General features: G+C 32.8%; 4 protein-coding genes across 5 annotated transcripts; 2 read left to right on the top strand and 2 right to left on the bottom strand.

Moving 5' to 3' along the window:
* Positions 1–850: 850 nt before the first annotated feature.
* Positions 851–8,124, bottom strand: LOC105668742 (uncharacterized). The gene is made up of 9 exons (XM_012361274.2): positions 8,072–8,124; positions 7,870–7,944; positions 5,898–7,192; positions 5,454–5,809; positions 3,629–5,369; positions 2,552–2,985; positions 1,895–2,440; positions 1,400–1,808; positions 851–1,297 (listed from the first exon to the last, which is right to left on the bottom strand). The coding sequence occupies exons 3-5, from the start codon at positions 7,177–7,179 to the stop codon at positions 5,349–5,351; spliced, it is 1,659 nt and encodes a 552-aa protein (XP_012216697.1). The 5' UTR covers positions 7,180–7,192; positions 7,870–7,944; positions 8,072–8,124; the 3' UTR covers positions 851–1,297; positions 1,400–1,808; positions 1,895–2,440; positions 2,552–2,985; positions 3,629–5,348.
* On the bottom strand, positions 1,456–2,972 carry LOC105668745 (repetitive organellar protein). The gene is made up of 4 exons (XM_067352437.1): positions 2,892–2,972; positions 2,552–2,792; positions 1,895–2,440; positions 1,456–1,724 (listed from the first exon to the last, which is right to left on the bottom strand). Exons 1-4 carry the CDS (start codon positions 2,970–2,972, stop codon positions 1,456–1,458), a joined length of 1,137 nt encoding a protein of 378 aa, XP_067208538.1.
* A 2,289-nt stretch (positions 8,125–10,413) lies between the features above and the next one.
* Positions 10,414–12,909, top strand: TTLL12 (Tubulin tyrosine ligase-like 12). 2 transcript variants are annotated; one of them, XM_012361431.2, is made up of 3 exons: positions 10,414–10,499; positions 10,587–10,628; positions 10,714–12,909. In XM_012361431.2, the coding sequence occupies exon 3, from the start codon at positions 10,734–10,736 to the stop codon at positions 12,579–12,581; it is 1,848 nt and encodes a 615-aa protein (XP_012216854.1). In that variant the 5' UTR covers positions 10,414–10,499; positions 10,587–10,628; positions 10,714–10,733; the 3' UTR covers positions 12,582–12,909. The 2 variants fall into 2 exon arrangements, with proteins under 2 accessions (XP_012216854.1, XP_067207091.1); XM_067350990.1 differs by having other exon boundaries at positions 10,420–10,628.
* A 41-nt stretch (positions 12,910–12,950) lies between these two features.
* LOC105668815 (zinc finger protein 271-like) lies at positions 12,951–16,818 on the top strand. Its single transcript, XM_012361429.2, has 6 exons — positions 12,951–13,207; positions 13,376–13,934; positions 14,048–15,018; positions 15,110–15,335; positions 15,487–16,453; positions 16,536–16,818. Exons 1-5 carry the CDS (start codon positions 13,113–13,115, stop codon positions 16,267–16,269), a joined length of 2,634 nt encoding a protein of 877 aa, XP_012216852.1. The 5' UTR covers positions 12,951–13,112; the 3' UTR covers positions 16,270–16,453; positions 16,536–16,818.
* The last annotated feature ends 446 nt before the right edge of the window (positions 16,819–17,264 follow it).

The raw sequence follows: 17,264 nt of genomic DNA, 5'->3' as shown, positions 1-17,264 counted from the left end.
TATGCTGTGTTCTACATATAATACTTAACATTAAAAAAAAATTAATTTTTTAAAATCAAATTGGCTATTTGTAAAGTCCCTAGAAAACACTTTTTCCTATTAGATGGCATATCGAGCATCAAGCCTGGACCATCACATTAGACGCAATGTGAATCTTCCGTAAACATCCATTCCCAGTTTCGTAAGGTTTTGTTCGCATCCTTTGCGTCGCATGCCCCAATATGCTCCTATATACTCGCTTCAATATGCTTCAATTTATATTACGTTACGTATATTTGAGACATTGCGACGCGAACAAATTTATCGATTATGCTAGATTTAGGAAGACAAATTTAGTATAAGTAAAGAAATCCTAATGAATACCTTATATTCTAAATTTTATTTGAATATATTATATTATCAATATATTATACTCGGTCATTCTACGTCAACAGATTGACTGTCACAATCAATATCTTTGATTTCGAGAAATACGTGTATAAGCATCAATTATTTTTTAATATATATCTAATTGTGTATATCTGATATCTTTGTTCGTTTTGGTATTGAAACAACAAATGGATGTCAAATTTTTGTCTTTTTTGTTCTTTGAAAGGACACCGACTACAAATTCACGAGATCCCATCGTTCACTCAGCAATTTATTGATTTAGAAGACTGTTGCATTATAAAAGACCCGTTCCGTTTACCAAACAAAAGTGAATCTTGGTTCTAGATGCTAATTGCAATATATATGATCATGCTGTATGCACAGGATGTAGCATATCTTTCACAAAACGCTTTGGTCACAAATGCGCATACAATATGCAGTATTTACCACTCCAACTACATAACATCAAAAATTAATCATGTAGATTTTTAAAAATGCAACTTTATTACTAAATAGTTATTGTATTTATCAAATGGCACAAATTATAATGTACAAAAAATTATCTACAAGCTACAACTTATTTTTGTTTTATATATGAAATAATTCATGTGTCATTGTAAAACTTTTAAATAGAACAATATTAGCAATTACTTTTTTTTATACTAAATGAACGTTATGAGTCATATGTTGAGTATATTTCTTAATTGAATCCTATAAACTATAAAATGTATCATAACGTTGTTCATTTAAACTTTTATGGGTTTTTTCAGTTTAGTTGCAAGTTTTTTCATCATTTGCTGTTTTTGCTTGTTGAGTGTCTTGTTTTTCTTTTTCTGTTTGACATTAGCTTTTTGACCCTGGAATGAAGTCGGTTTCTTTTATACGAGGTCAACATTAATTTACTGAGATATTCCATTTCATTTTCCATCTATAAAAAAAAATCACAAATATACAAATATACAATATACAACACTAATTTTCTTTCTATCAAAACCATCTTACGAAAAATATTAAATATTCAAATATTTACCTTATGTGCTATATCTCCTTTTAAAATTATTCTTGAACTTTTTAGATGCACTATTATCATTGCAAATTTTGTCGTGCCTTTTGTGCCTTTTGTGCCTTTTTACGCCACTTTTTGTCATCTAATATATTTTGGACTGTTTTATAACTTGTTAAGAAATGATTAACTGCTTGTGTTCTATATATTGTCAATTGCTCGAGAGCCCCGGCAGGATAACCTAGTTCTACTGTTATTTGACGATTAAAAATCAGAGTTCCACTTAGTTCTGCAGCCTTACTCGCAGCATCTTTGGTCGCAAAGTAAATAGTACCAATCCCTTCATTAATTCCTGTAATCCGATTACGATATATATCTACATACTTTATGTCTCCACATATTTCAAATATTTTCCAAATCGGGTTGATATCCATATCTGAAATTTTTATAGTTAACCAATTATTAGTTTTTTTACTATATTAGCAACAATATATAGTTGTAAAACATATCTGTTATACATACTCTTTGGCAGATTGGTTAGCACTACAGTTTTACCACTATCAATCGAGGGACCGTTCATGTTATTCTTATAGGATACAATTATGTAATTTCCTTCATATATTTTTCCATTCATGCTTAATGCCTTTTCGGCAGATAATGGACAATGATAATCAATAAATACTGTAACATGCACTGGCAATGTATAACATGGATGTTTTAATTTAATATCATCAAAATCAAAATAACGGCCTGGCATAACCAATTTGAATTGTATGGATTTAATGGGACCAAATTCTTCAAATTTTTCTTTTATTTCTAATTCGGTTATTTCCTTGGGAAAATTTTCAATTTTAATAGTTGTCCTATTAATCTCTCCGCGTTTATTAGGACAAGGTAAAAGATATTCTTCTTTATTGACCTTTTCCAAAATACGTTTTGCTTTATGCATGTTTAACTCTTTCCTCTCTTCATCACTTTTTTTGCAATTTAATTCATCCTCACCATTTTCATCTTTATCTCCTTCAAAATCCTTATCGTTCTTCTTTGACGAATTTGGTAAAAGTATATCTAGAACATTTAGACTATTTAGACTATTTAGTTACTCTTTCTCTTAATCATCTATGCTAAACAATCAGTCATTGTTGTTATCATCTTTCTGAATTTTTGATTTTATCTTACCTTTTACCATTTTCCCATCTGAAACATCACCATTTACTTCCTCTTCCTTGTAATAATTTAATGACTCATCAACTTCTAATTCTTTTTTCATCTTCTTGTTAGCTTGTTGGGTTGTTGATTTCTTTTGTGATTTATTTGAAACATTTTTTCTTTTCAGAGAATATTGTTCTTTCAATTCTTTCTTATTATTTTGAAGTAAATTCTGATTATTCTTTGCATCAGTAATATTCTGGAGATTTTTCTGAGATGATTGATTTTTATTTTGTATTTTTGAATTGTTAATCAAAGCTGTCTTGCCTACAGATGTACTTTTCAACTTGGAATTCTTGTTTTTTTTTACCGAACCACTTTTTATTTCATCTATCGATTGATTTGCAACTGCATTTGGATTTTGTGCTGATTTCTTTTTCGTTTTACCCATTGTTTCGAAGTTACTGTAATAATTAAAGGCATTAGGATTATTAAAGGACCATCTGAAACATTAAAACTATTAAGATTGTTACAATATGAAAATAGAAGTTAAGGATAACAAAACGTGATTTTAAGTATATTTATAATATACAAAAAATTTAATAATATATGAATTATGTTCTTTTATAATCTTAGTAGTCTTAACTTGTTTTTTTATAATATGGATATGTCTCAAGGATGTGTGCTTTTTTGTTAATTTTTCTTAAGATATGGTACTACTCTTCTTTTTCTATAATATATTTTATTTTAGGGTATTTGGAAACTATTTAACGACTTTATACATTCATGATAACGTGTATTGAATAAAGTACCGAATTTCTTCCAGAACAATCTTTTTCGAGAACAAAGAATTTATGATTATCAGTTTTATATTAAATATTTCAAACTTAATTATAAACAACAAATAATTATAAGCGTACTCTTTTATTCTTTATAAGGAAAAGAAGCAAACGTAACCGGTAAAGAAACGGTTGAATTGATCTAACGCAAATATTTAAAGTTAAATTCCACGTGCGACGTAATAAAACTTAAGATTAAAAAGAGACGAATTTAATTAAATATAAAAATATTCATAATTCCAGAATATATTTGTAATAAATTGCTTACTTTTAATTGCCTTTTCGAAATACTCGAGATACTTCAGTTATCGCCGTTTAATATACAAGTGAACTATATCCATCCACAACACGGAGAAAAGCGAATAAGCTGACAATGAGAGCAGTGAGAGTAAAAGCTCTTGCACATATGATGTGTTGACACACGGCCAAAGACGACGTGCTAACCAATCAATCTTTTGTTATTACGGTAAAACTGTAAGTTGATTGGCTATTGCGTCGTGCTTGCCACGTGTCCCCAAGTTACGCGTTCTGTGTACAAGAACCGCCCCTCCCCCTTCCAAGATTTATCGGCAGTTGCGTTCAAAAAAATCACTAAAGTATATAGGTTCGTCTATAGACTTCTAGAAAAATAAATCCGACTGGTGGGTCAAAAATATACATTAATCGTAGATGATAGAAAATCAATAATTTTAATGCGTCTATCAATCACACAAATTCAATGGAAGATTTACACACTGTGTTCTATATATATTTAATAAAAAAAATTAATATTTTAAAATCAAATTGACTATTTGCAAAGTCCCTAGAAAACACTTTTTCCCTACTAGAAGCGTATCGGACATTAAACATTAGACGTAATTTTGCTCCCCCGTAAATATGTGTTCCCGGTTTTATAAAGTTTCTTTGCGTCGTATGTCTCAACATGCTTCTACTCGCTTCAATACGTTCTAATCTATAGTATTATGTTACGTATATTTGCGACATTGCAACGCGAACAGACCTGTGGATTATGCTGGACGAACATCAAGATTTAGGCAAATTTCATATAAATTAATAGAGAAATCCTAATAAATACCTTATTCTAAATTTCATTTGAATTATATTGTTAATAATTTTATATTTGGTCATCCTCTGTCAATAAGATTAACAATCGATATCTTTGATTTCGAGAAACACGCGTCAATAAGCATCAGTAATATTTTAATATCTAATTGTGTATATCTGATATCTGTTCTTTTTGGTATTGAAATAATAAATAGATGTCAAATTGTTATGTTCTTCTTGTTCTTTGAAAGAATACTGACTACAAATTCGCGAGACCCCATCGTTCGCTCAGTAATTTGTTGATTCAGACGACTGTTACATTATAAAAGACCCATTCCGTTTACCAAACAAAAGTGAATCTTGGTTCTAGGCGCTAATTGCAATATATACAGTCGTGTTGTATGTATGGGATGCAGCATATTTTACACAAAACGCTTTGGCCTCTAATGCGAGTTCAATATGCAGAATTTACTACCCCAACTACATAGCGAGATCAGAAATTTAACATGCAGAATTGAAAAAATGCAATTTTATTACTAAATATATATTGTATTTATTAAATGGTACAAATTATAATTAAAAAAATTATCTACAAGCTACAAATTTATTTTTGTTTTATATATAAAATAATTCATGTATTATTGTAAAACTTTTGAATAAAACACTAGCAAAAATTTACTTTTTTTATAGTAAATGAACGTTATGAGTCATATGTTGAGTATATTTCTTAATTGTATCCTATGAACTATCAAATGTATCATAACATTGTTCACTTACACTTTTATGGGTTTATTTGGTTTAGTTGTCAGTTTTCCCTTCATTTACATTTTTGCTTGTTGAATTTCTTGTTCTTTTTCTGTTTGATATTAGCTTTTTGTCCTCCTAGAATGGTGTCGATTTCTTTTCTACAAGGCCTTTATTTTAACATTACTTTTCTGAGGTATCTATTGTTTTTTATTTTTAGCCTATAAAAGAAATCGTAAAATATAAAACACCAATTTTCTTTTTATCAAAACAATTTTACAAAAAAAAAAAAATAAAACACTTACTTTACGTGCTACAGCTTTTCCCGAATTATTCTTGAATTTTTTAGGTGGATTTTTATTATTGCTTTTATGTTGTAAATTTTCTGTGTCTTTAACTAAAACTTTCTTTATTTCTTTAGCTTTTTTTAATTGACCTTTTCTATCTTTTACTTTCTCAGGACAACATGCGGTTACTTTTATTTGCTGATCCAGAATCATAGTTCCATCTAGTTTTACAGCCTCATTTACAGCATTTTTCTTCATAAAAACAACATAAGCAAACCCATGGCCAAATCCTGAAATGTGACTTCGAAATACATGTACATATTCTATTTCTCCACATTTATGAAACGCTTTCCAAAGAGAGGCGTTATCTGCACCTGAAATTTTCACAATTAATCAATTATTAGTTTTCTTACTATATAATCCACAATACATATTTGTGAAATATATATTTGTTATACATACCAAGAATCAGATTGCTTATCCATACACATTTACTACCATCAAATGGGTGGGCTAAGTAGAATCTATCCATATACTGTACGTTTATTGTATTTCCTCCAAATAGCTTTCTATGCATGCTAAATGCCCTTCTGGCAGATATTGGACTATCATATTCAATGCATGCTGAAACTTCACCGAGTGGATTATTTGGACGTTTTATATTAAATTTATTTTTACTTTTTTGTTTTGTTCTCAAGCATATGTTTTTAATGGAACCAAACTTTTCAAATTTTGTTCTTATTTCTTCTTCAGTTATAGTCTTGGGAAGATGTTCAATTTTAATAGTTGTTCTATTAACCACTTCATCAGGGACGGAAAAATATTTCCTAAATTTGTACGTCTCTCTTATGATGCAGTCTCCAATCGTTTGCATTTCTATATCATTACAAATTTCCATTTCATCTATATCTTTTTTTTCTTCTTGTTCATCATCATCATCATCATCATCATTATCGTTATCGTCATCGTCATCGTCGTCGTCGTCGCCGCCGTCGTCGTCGTCGTCGTCGTCGTCGTCGTCGTCGTCGTCGTCGTCATCGTCGTCGTCATCGTCATCGTCGTCGTCATCGTCGTCGTCGTCGTCGTCATCGTCATCGTCATCGTTTCCACTGCTACCTTCATCCCCAACATTTTCATTTTCGCAACTCTTGTCATCTTCATCGTTTCCACTGCTACCTTCATCCCCAACATTTTCATTTTCGCAACTCTCATCATCTTCATCGTTTCCGCTGCTACTTTCATCCCTAACATCTTCATTTTCGCAACTCTCGTCATCTTCATCTTCTTCTTCAGAATCCTCATCATCCTCCTCTGATTCATCTGCTAAACTCTTCTTATGTATATCTGAAACATCATCAACTTCACTTTCCATACTTTGCCAATCCGATGACTCAGAGTCATCAACTTCTAATTCCTTTTCTGTCATCTTCCTGTTGACTGGTCTGTTTTGTGATTGATTTGAAACCTTTCCTTTTCCTTTCAGAGAATATTGTTCTTTCAATTCTTTCTTGTTATTTTGAAGTAAATTCTGATTATTCTTTGCATCAGTAATATTCTGGAGATTTTTCTGAGATGATTGATTTTTATTTTGTATTTTTGAATTGTTAATCAAAGCTGTCTTGCCTCCAGATGTACTTTTCAACTTGGAATTCTTGTTTTTTTTTACTGAACCATTTTTTATTTCATCCATCGATTGATTTGCAACTGCATTTGGATTTTGTGCTGATTTCTTTTTATTACCCATTGTTTCTAAGTTGCTATAATAATTAAAAGCATTAAGATTATTAAAGAACTGTAACACTAGAACTATTAAGATTGTTACAATATGAAAATTAGAGTTAAGGATGCTAAAACGTGAAATTAAATAAATTCATATGAAAAATATAATATATTAAGATAGATCTTATATAATAATATAAGATATAAAAAAAATTTAATATATACATTATTTTCTTCTGTAATCTTAGTAGTCTTGTTTTTTAATATGAATATGTGTGAGCATGTGTGCTTTTTTTAGTACTACTCTTCTTTTTCTATAATATATTTTATTTTAGGATATTTGAAAACTATTTAACGACTTTATACATCCATGATACCGTATTATGTAAATTAGAATTTTTTCAGACCAATTTTTATTGAGAACAAAGAATTTGCGATTATCAGTTTTATATTAAATATTTCAAACTTAATTATAAACAACAAATAATTATAAACACATATAATTACATTATATGTGTTTAAATAATTATAAGCTTATTCTTTTATTCTTTGTAAGAAAAAGAAGTAAACCGGTAAAGAAACGGTTGAATTGACCTAACACGAATATTTAAATTCCACGTGCGACGTGATAGAACTCAAGTTTAAAAAAAGATGAATTTAATTAAATATGTAAAATATTTACAGTTCCAGAATATGTTTGTAATAAATTACTTACTTTTAATTGCCTTTTTGAAATACTCGAGTTACTTTATCGCCAATTAGCACACAAGTAAAGTATATCTTGGTATATCTGCCAACACACGAAGAAAAGGAAGTGAATAAACAATTGGGGAGGAGTGAGAGTAAGAGCTCTTACACACAGAACGTGTAACGCGTTGACGCGTGGCAAGCGGGGACGCAATAGCTAATCAACTTACAGCTTTACCGTAAGAACAAAAGATTGATTGGCTAGCACGTCGCCTTTGGCCACGCGTCAACGCGTTACGCGTTCTGTGTGCAAGAGCCCGAAAGGCTATCGGTAGTTGCGTTCAAAAAAACATTGGGCATAGGTTTGTATATAGATTTCTAGAAAAATAAATCTGATTGAATCTGAATCTGATTGGATCAAAAATGTACATTTGTAGATGATAGAAAATCAATAATTTTAATACGCTTATCAATTGCAGAAATTATTGAATGGAAGATTTACACTGTGTTCTACATATAGTATTTAATATTTAATAAAAAAATTTTTTTTTTAATAATCTAGTATTAGACTATTTACAAGGTCCCTAGGAAACACTTTTTGCTATTAGATGTTGGCATCTAATGTTCTCTATACGCGCGCCGCTCAGGTATAGAAATTGGGAACATGCAGTCTATATTTACTACGTCTATGGACGCAATATGAATCCTCTGTAAACAGTGATGCAAACTCGAGCCGGCCAGCACCCGAGCACCGCGGTAGGGGAAGCACGCACACAAACGAGAATCGTGACGTCACACGTACGTGTGCGCTTCGTCGTTCAGTTTGTAGAAGCGAGTGGACATACGTGTTCCGTCTCCTTTTTATCAAAGCGACGTTGCGCGCTTGTTGCGTATGACAACGTGAAATGCTTTTTCGAGATTTATGTGATCTTGTAAAAAGTAAATAATATTGATATTAATAAAATATCAGAACATTAAATATTTATAAATTATTAATATGCGTTAATTGCGATAGTTAATACTTTAGAGTTTAATATTATGTTATACAGGGTGTCTCATAACTACCGCTTAATACTTTAATAGTATTTTTTGAAGATAAAATAGAGTAAAGAATCTTAATACAAAAATATCAAGACTACAATAGTTTTTAAGTTATAAACAATCAAAGATGCTAATGATGTCGCGTAGGACTGGCACGCTCAGATTTGCAATTAAAATAAAATTTTATGGACAAAACCAGAATCTTTATTTTCATTTTCCAATAATCATGTTGAAAATGATGGGAGATTATACATGAACATTACGAAAGCCTAATTTAAATCTCAAATAGTTTTATTATTAATTATTGAGTGGTCTTCCGCGCCACCCATGAGGTGCCACTTATAGCGCGTTAGGTTTTTCAACGTGGACCTTCGCCTGTAGCCCTATTATACCACATTTCAATATTTTTTTATGTTTGCAAAAGGGAGATATATATGAATATGTGTCTGTATATATATAAATATATAGACTTATATTTAATAGAGACACACACACACACACACACACACACACACACACACACACACACACACACACACACATATGTGTGCGTGTGTGTCTCGTGTCTGCAAAAGAGAGAACATATTTGTCTATCTAGGTTGTCTGCAAAAGATCACATTTGTGACCTACTGGTGGATAAAAAATACGTTGTCAGCAAAAAACCCGGTCATCACACCCTAGATTGCACATGTTCGCTTCATTTACATTTCCTAATCGTATCCAATGTTTTCATACAAACATGTGCTACTTGGGAACTGTGAACGACAGGTAAGACAGATAAATCTTGTCTGCAAAAAATATGAGACATATATATATATATATATATATATATATATATATATATATATATATGTGTATATGTCTCTTTTTTGCAGACATGAGACATATACATATGTCACTTTTTTGCAGACACGAGACATATACATATGTCTCTCTTTTGCAGACACGAGACACACACGCACACATATGTGTGTGTGTGTGTGTGTGTGTGTGTGTGTGTGTGTGTGTGTGTCTCTATTAAATATAAGTCTATATATTTATATATATACAGACACATATTCATATATATCTCCCTTTTGCAAACATAAAAAAATATTGAAATGTGGTATAATAGGGCTACAGGCGAAGGTCCACGTTGAAAAACCTAACGCGCTATAAGTGGCACCTCATGGGTGGCGCGGAAGACCACTCAATAATTAATAATAAAACTATTTGAGATTTAAATTAGGCTTGTAATCGATCAAAGATTGCCAATGATATCGCTCACCAGTAAAACATGACTCGTCCGTAAATAACATTTTAATGACCAAATCAGAATCTCTATTTTAATTCTCTAATAACAATGTATAAAATTAGATTCTTCTAGATGAAAATGTTTTCGATAAAGATGCGTACACGTATGTCCACTCGCTTCTACAAACTGAACGACGAAGCGCACACGTACGTGTGACGTCACGATTCTCGTTTGTGTGCGTGCTTCCCCTACCGCGGTGCTCGGGTGCTGGCCGGCTCGAGTTTGCATCACTGTCTGTAAACATTAATTCCTGGTCTCTTCAGGTTTCATGTATTTTGCTAAATGAATGTTAAGTTCTATGAAGACGGATTTAGTATAAATAAGTAAAAGAATCTAAATAAATATCTTGTTCTAAATTTTATTTGATTTTTATTGTCAATATATTATAGTCGATCATTCTCTGTCAATAGATTGACTGTCACAATCAATATCTTCGATTTCGAGAAATACATGTAAGTATCGGTCATTTTTAATAATATATATCTGATATTTTTGTTCTTTTTGGATTGAAAAATAATTAATGTCAAATTATTTTAGGTTCATTAATTTATCTTGTAATGGATGGGACAAATTTATATAATGTATTTCTTCAGACACATGGACTACAACTTGAGTCTTACGGTATTCCACAATTATTTTGGGAAATTCTGTACAAGAAATTAAAGGATCAGATTTTTGACGCTGGTCTAGTCTTCCAGTTGGTGAAAGTAGAATACGAAGAGGGAGAAAAATGTGTTACAGATCCAGTTTGGAAATTGCTTGTATCTGCGCAAGATGGAATTTGTGCACAAGATAGAAATAACATTTATTTGATTGATCATGCATGGACATATGATGTCTCCAATGCTCAACAACATTTAACTCAAGTACCTGCTCTGCTTGATCGCATGTGCTCTCTCATGGGCTTAGATACTGATGCAGAAGAGCAAGAAAAAATTGAAAATGTTTTAAATGAGATGTGGCGATACAATCAGTCATATTCAATAAATTATGGCGAGGTAGAAGATAGGATGCCAATATGGTATGTTATGGATGAAGTTGGATCAGCCATAAATCATTGTGATGAACCAAATTTTAGAGCAGTGCCTTTTCTGTATATGCCAGATGGTACTATTTATACACTTCTGTTTCCTATAAAAGATGTTGCTGTAGGCGATGAAGTCACAAGGGATTTTGTAGAAGGCCAGACAAAGAGTGCTCAAAAGAGACGTGCATTATTGTTGCCTTGGGTACACAGCACTTTTGAAAACGAAAGTTTTGAACAAACTGAACCAGACACAAATTACTTCTCAACAGGGCATGTTTCTGAAAGCTTGCCGGAAAAGATGGATACAATCAAGAAAAATATCAGCCAAAAATTGAAGGTTTTTTCACAGTACAGTAATGTGAATAATTATTTGACAGATCCTGCATTTGAAATCACAGACAACAAAGAAGAAGCGGATATATTGTGGCTCGTGTCGCATTTTAAAATGTATAAGGAATTAAGTATTTCTTCGCCTCATGTTTTTGTAAATCAATTTCCATATGAAAATGTTTTGACGATAAAGGATCTCTTGTCGATTGTTTGCAGAAGAAAAGCAACAAACAAATTGTATGATTTTGACACTCTTGACACTTATCCGGTTTGGTTACCGACGACGTATAACTTGAGCACAGAATTGGTACAATTTGTTGCATACTTTACGCAACGGGCAGATAAGGATTTGGATAATCATTGGATTTGCAAACCGTGGAATTTAGCAAGAGGCTTGGATACTCACATCACTAATAATCTCTATCACATTCTAAGACTACCTTGTACAGGGCCTAAAATTGCACAAAAGTACATATCACGACCAGTTTTGTACAACAGACCAAACGTTCATCAAGTGAAATTCGACGTGAGATACGTCGTGTTGCTGAAATCTGTAAAACCACTATGCGCGTACGCTTACGCAAACTTTTTCTTGCGTTTTGCGAATCTACCATTTGCGTTGAATAACTTTGACGTATATGCACAACATTTCACCGTGATGAATTACATTGAAGAGAATCTCTGCCACGTGAAATGCGCCGATTTCATCGTTGAGTGGGAAAATCAATATCCGGATTATCCCTGGAAAACCTATGTCGAGCCAAAAGTTCTTTCCGTGTTGCGACAGGTTTTTGAGGCCGCAGTCGCACAATTGCCGCCAAGGGGAATCGCCGAAAGTCCGCAAAGTAGAGCTTTGTATGCCGCAGACTTAATGTTGGAGTGGAGAGACTCGGAGATGCAGCCCAAGCTTTTAGAAATTAATTTTACACCCGATTGTCAGCGAGCGTGTGAATATTATCCAGATTTTTACAATGACGTATTTAAATGTTTGTTTTTGGACATTGACAATCCAGAAATCTTTCATGTGCTAAATTCGATTGAAGTATAATCTCGCTGTTTATATAAAAAAATTTTATATAAAATACTTCTTAATAATATATGATTTTATGATTATTGAATTTTGTTACACACGTACACATACGCTGGTTGTGATTAAATAACTAAATTATTATAAGTTAAATAAATTCATATTTATGAGCGATCGAAATATGTTTGAGTTATTCGTATTTCAGACTCAAATTAATAACAAGTGTTTCACATCACTTTCGACATTAATATAAATTTCTGATTTAGCATTAATTACATTAACAATCTATAAAATGTATTATGAAATTAATTATACACCATTTGTATAAATAAAATTAATTATTGCAAAATGTACATGCTTTGTCACGAGAGTAGTGATAATCCAAGGTATAATTTTAAAATAAGGCGCCACGAATGAGATAGTTCACGAAAAGTAGGGAGAATGGCGTAGCAGTCGTGTTCCTCAGCGACACATAAACAAAAATATTGCTTGAGAAGTACAGTTTGAGTAATCAGATTTGATCTTACGTATAATTGACAATAATCATTCAACATGAGAATTGTTTGCGCCGCGTTAAATTGTAAATACTCTTCAGAAAATGAGGATTCGTCAAATATCATATTCATTAATTTTCCTAATGATGACACGTAAGTGCAGTCTTCGATAAGTTAATGCTTCTAATGTTTACTAGGATAAGTGATATTTAAGTAATTAGAAAACTCATTTATTGTTACTCAATAATGATATGTAATTGTCTCAGAGATATATTATCAGTTTATTACTGTAAGACAAAATTTAAAAAATTATTTTTACAGGGCTAAAATATGGGCAAAATGTTGTGGCAGATCCGATTTGACCACAAAATCGAATGCAGAATTGCATTTAAATTATTACATTTGCTCCCATCATATCGAAGATCGCTGTTACATAAGCAAAACCATTCCTATTATTATAGAAGAAGGCACTGTTCCTACGTTATTTGGGACCAATTTAAGTATCAATAGTGAATCGATAAGTATATTTGACAAATCGCAACATCTCCAAGAAGTAGGCGACAATGTGCCTTTAACATATTGCGATATGAATGTTGAGATAGATGAATATCGTGACATCACCATCAGACTTTCCAATTTATGTCGAATTTGTGGTGAATCTGCTTTGGAGGGAGTAGATATTTTTGCAGCCAAAGGTATAGAGCTTAGATTAAAGGAAAAAATAAGTTTGCATATGCCTGTCTCAATTGACATAGAAGATTCAATGCCGCAGAAAGTATGCATTGATTGCTGCAACAAATTGGAAATTACACACTCACTAATTATTTCATGTTTAAGAACTGATATTAGGTTGAGAAGATTTTTAAATATCGACAAAGAGGTAATGTGATATTAGCCTTTAAATTTTTTTTACAGATTTGTCTATCAAAAATGTTTGTAAAATATTCTTATTATGTATAATCTGTAAATCTGTAAAAGTATGACATTTTGCAGTCAGAATATGAGAGCAAGTACAATGCTTTGATTGAAGAATGTTCATTGGAGATAGTTCAAGAAATATGTATGGATGATAATATACAACCTGAATGTGCCTCATTTGCTACGTATAAGATGCTGAACTCTAAAACAAAAACATGTTTGAGAGAGCTAGAGAGTGGAGAATGTTCTGAAACACAAAGTAATAATTTCGAGAATGTTACAAAGAATATTATGTCATCACAGCTAAGCCCTTTAATTCAAACTTGTAGAGAAGTTAACAATCGAAATAATCAGACTATTGCGGGAGAAATATCTCAAATTCAACGAGGTAAAATTTTGGATGGAAATCAAAGCATTTTATGTTTGCAGTGCCAAACTGTCTGCGAGACACAGGAAGTATTTGAGAATCATAAAATATTCTGTGGTAAGAACGAAAATGTTCCTAAGTATATAACTGTACCTAAAATTGCAGAAACTAGAAAATATAAGAATGAACAAGTTAGTTCATTGTTAGAACTAGAAAGTTCGCAGATATGTAACAAAAGATTTGAAAATAATCAAGCTATTAACAAGTCTGCTGAAGTCTCTCAACCACTACATTGTACAACTTGCAACCAAGTGTTTCAATGTCAGCAGAATTACAATAATCACAAATGTCTTCATGGGAATCTCACTGAAACTAGTAAAAGATGTGGACATTGTAAGGAAGTTTATCACAATAGAAAAAACTTGTTAGATCATATTATGGAATCGCATAAAGGACAATTATTATTTAAATGCTCCACGTGCGATAAAACGTACGAAAAATGGTCCAGCTTGGACATTCACGAAGCTACTCACAGGATAGATAAGCCATATCTTTGCGATTTGTGTGGAAAGAGTTTTAAGCACTCCAATAATTTAAGAGGTCATAAAAGAATTCACTTGGACGAATCTGTAAAGAAGAGACATGTGTGTGAGGTCTGTGGCAATGCGTTCAGATCACGGTAATAATTTTAGAAATTTTATTTAGAAAAACTATTTCGATTGATTTTACAAAGCCATATCTTTTGTACCTTATGTTTCGTGTTCATATAGATTTCATTTGCGAGAACATATGAATCTACATGATGACAACAGACCGTATTCTTGCGAACAATGCGGGAAAGCCTTCTACAAGAGGATTCAGTTACGACAACACAAATTATCACACAGTTCCAACAAACACATATGCCCAATTTGCGGCACAACGTTTAATCGAAGAGGGAACATGAATACGCATATGAAACGGCACAATAATGGGGATGGGGCATACACTTGCAGCGTAAGTTTATTGCAAATTGTAAACTTCTTGTCTTTATACATCAGAATCAAATCTGATAGATATATATATTATTTTTATTATTATATTTTGATGATTTTATTATCACACATTCTTATTAAAAATAATACGAGTCACTGATTCAATATTGTAGGTCTGTGCCTACAAATGCAAATCTATGAGCGAATTGAAGATACACAGGAAAAATCATACTACGGAAGAAATAGTAGATAGCATTAAAAAGAGATGCAACGATAAGGATGTATGGCAGTGTAGCGTCTGCAACAAGATGTTTGCGAAACGCGCTCTGTTGATAAATCACGAACGAATACACAAAGACAATAAACTATGCATGGAGTGTGATGAGTGCGGCAAAAAATTAGCGAGTAAGAGCTCGTTGTTGTATCACAAGAAGTCTATGCATTTTAAGGAGAAGCCGCACATGTGTCACTACTGCGGAGACTCGTTCGTCTCGAGAGAGGCGCGGCTGATTCACGAGAGAATACATACTGGCGAACGCCCGTACGTCTGTAAGGTGTGCAATACGCGATACAGATGTTCCAGTAATCTCAGCCAGCACATGAAGATTCACACGGGCCTGAAGCCGCACAAGTGTCGTTATTGCAACAAATGTTTTACGCGCAAAGGCGCGCTAGCTGTCCACGAGAGGATCCATACGGGTGTTAAGCCGTACACTTGCGAGACTTGTGGTAGAAGCTTCTCGCAAAAGAACGACATGTTGAAGCATGCAAAAACGCACAATAGCAAATTAATGCAATGTGGTCATTGTAATGAGGTCTTTAAACGGAAGAAAGATATGTTGAAGCACGCCGCAGCGCATGAACAAGAGACTTCGGTGATACCGAACTATGTCGGTTCGCCGCCACATATTCTTCAAGCTTATGTCAGCGCTACTGACTCTTCGGAGATTGAATAATTTTAATACTAATTATAATTGTATACATGAGGTATAATTTCATCCACCGACGGCTGACTGGAACAAAATTCGCGGACTAACGCGTGAATAGATATTGAGAACGATAATGTATCGAGTCAGAATTATATTTAAATATCGTTTTCGAAATATCGAAAATGTACGAAATATCAAGAAAACACTTGGTGTAAGCATTTTTCTATCGTTATACTTGTAATTATTATACTTACTTGCGTTTTTAACGAAATTCTTTTTGCTTCTGCCCACAGCTCCATCAATATTCTTCAAAATCTAACAAGATGTGCAGTTTGCGGATTGCGAATAAAGATGAAATCCATGCTGGGATAAATGCCGCCAATCGTCAGAAGTTTTATAGAAATTTTGCGCATACTTAACTGAGGAAATTATTGTGTAAATAGGATTATGCGATTTTCTATTCAACGGTTTACTGGAAACTTATAATAATACGATTATCTACGTAATTAAAAGACGAAAGATCAGGTATAATAAAAGTCATTGTTATATATAGAATAATATTCTTTATTTTTGATAGTTCTTGTTGTTTTTCATATCGTGCGCCGCAGTTTTCTTTTTATTCAACTTTTGTCATTCAATATCCAGTTAAACGACTCCGCATTTACTGTCAGTTCTGCTGCTGCTGCTGCTGCCGCTGCCGCTGCTGCTGCTGCTGCTGCTGCTGCTGTTGCTGTTGCTGCTGTTACTGCTGCCGCTGCCGCCGCCGCTAATATATTTTGGTAGAACAGTACGTGATACAACTCCACGATTTTAGAACAAAGAGAAACGAAAGGAAATGGCGACACGCCCGATCACTCGCGAACACACGTGTGCCGTACTATTCGCTGACCGCATCTAGGACTAGAGTAATTGCGATTTCTCTCTCCTGCGACATTCCTTCATTCGCCGATTGTTTTTTCTCAATTCCTAAATAATCGAGGAGCACACGTGCTTTTTGTGCGCAAGTACAAACGTGGGCCCGA

This window comes from Linepithema humile, chromosome 3 (assembly GCF_040581485.1).
Source record: "Linepithema humile isolate Giens D197 chromosome 3, Lhum_UNIL_v1.0, whole genome shotgun sequence".
NCBI classification, from domain to species: Eukaryota; Metazoa; Arthropoda; class Insecta; order Hymenoptera; family Formicidae; genus Linepithema; species Linepithema humile.
The sequence above is the reverse complement of the archived record's forward strand: the minus strand, read 5'-3'. Positions and strand labels throughout refer to the sequence as shown.

Coding starts and splice junctions, on each gene's coding strand:
- LOC105668745 (XM_067352437.1), bottom strand. CDS start 2,972: ATGGGTAAAACGAAAAAGAAATCAGCACAAAATCCAAATGCAGTTGCA. Junction 2,793..2,891: donor ATGAAATAAAAAGTGGTTCG/GTAAAAAAAAAC, acceptor CAATCATCTCAG/AAAAATCTCCAGAATATTAC. Junction 1,725..1,894: donor GCTAACCAATCTGCCAAAGA/GTATGTATAACA, acceptor ATCGGATTACAG/GAATTAATGAAGGGATTGGT.
- LOC105668742 (XM_012361274.2), bottom strand. CDS start 7,179: ATGGGTAATAAAAAGAAATCAGCACAAAATCCAAATGCAGTTGCAAAT. Junction 5,810..5,897: donor GATAAGCAATCTGATTCTTG/GTATGTATAACA, acceptor TGAAAATTTCAG/GTGCAGATAACGCCTCTCTT. Junction 5,370..5,453: donor GAAAAGCTGTAGCACGTAAA/GTAAGTGTTTTA, acceptor TTTCTTTTATAG/GCTAAAAATAAAAAACAATA.
- TTLL12 (XM_012361431.2), top strand. CDS start 10,734: ATGGATGGGACAAATTTATATAATGTATTTCTTCAGACACATGGACTA.
- LOC105668815 (XM_012361429.2), top strand. CDS start 13,113: ATGAGAATTGTTTGCGCCGCGTTAAATTGTAAATACTCTTCAGAAAAT. Junction 13,208..13,375: donor AATTTTCCTAATGATGACAC/GTAAGTGCAGTC, acceptor TTATTTTTACAG/GGCTAAAATATGGGCAAAAT. Junction 15,336..15,486: donor ATGGGGCATACACTTGCAGC/GTAAGTTTATTG, acceptor TCAATATTGTAG/GTCTGTGCCTACAAATGCAA.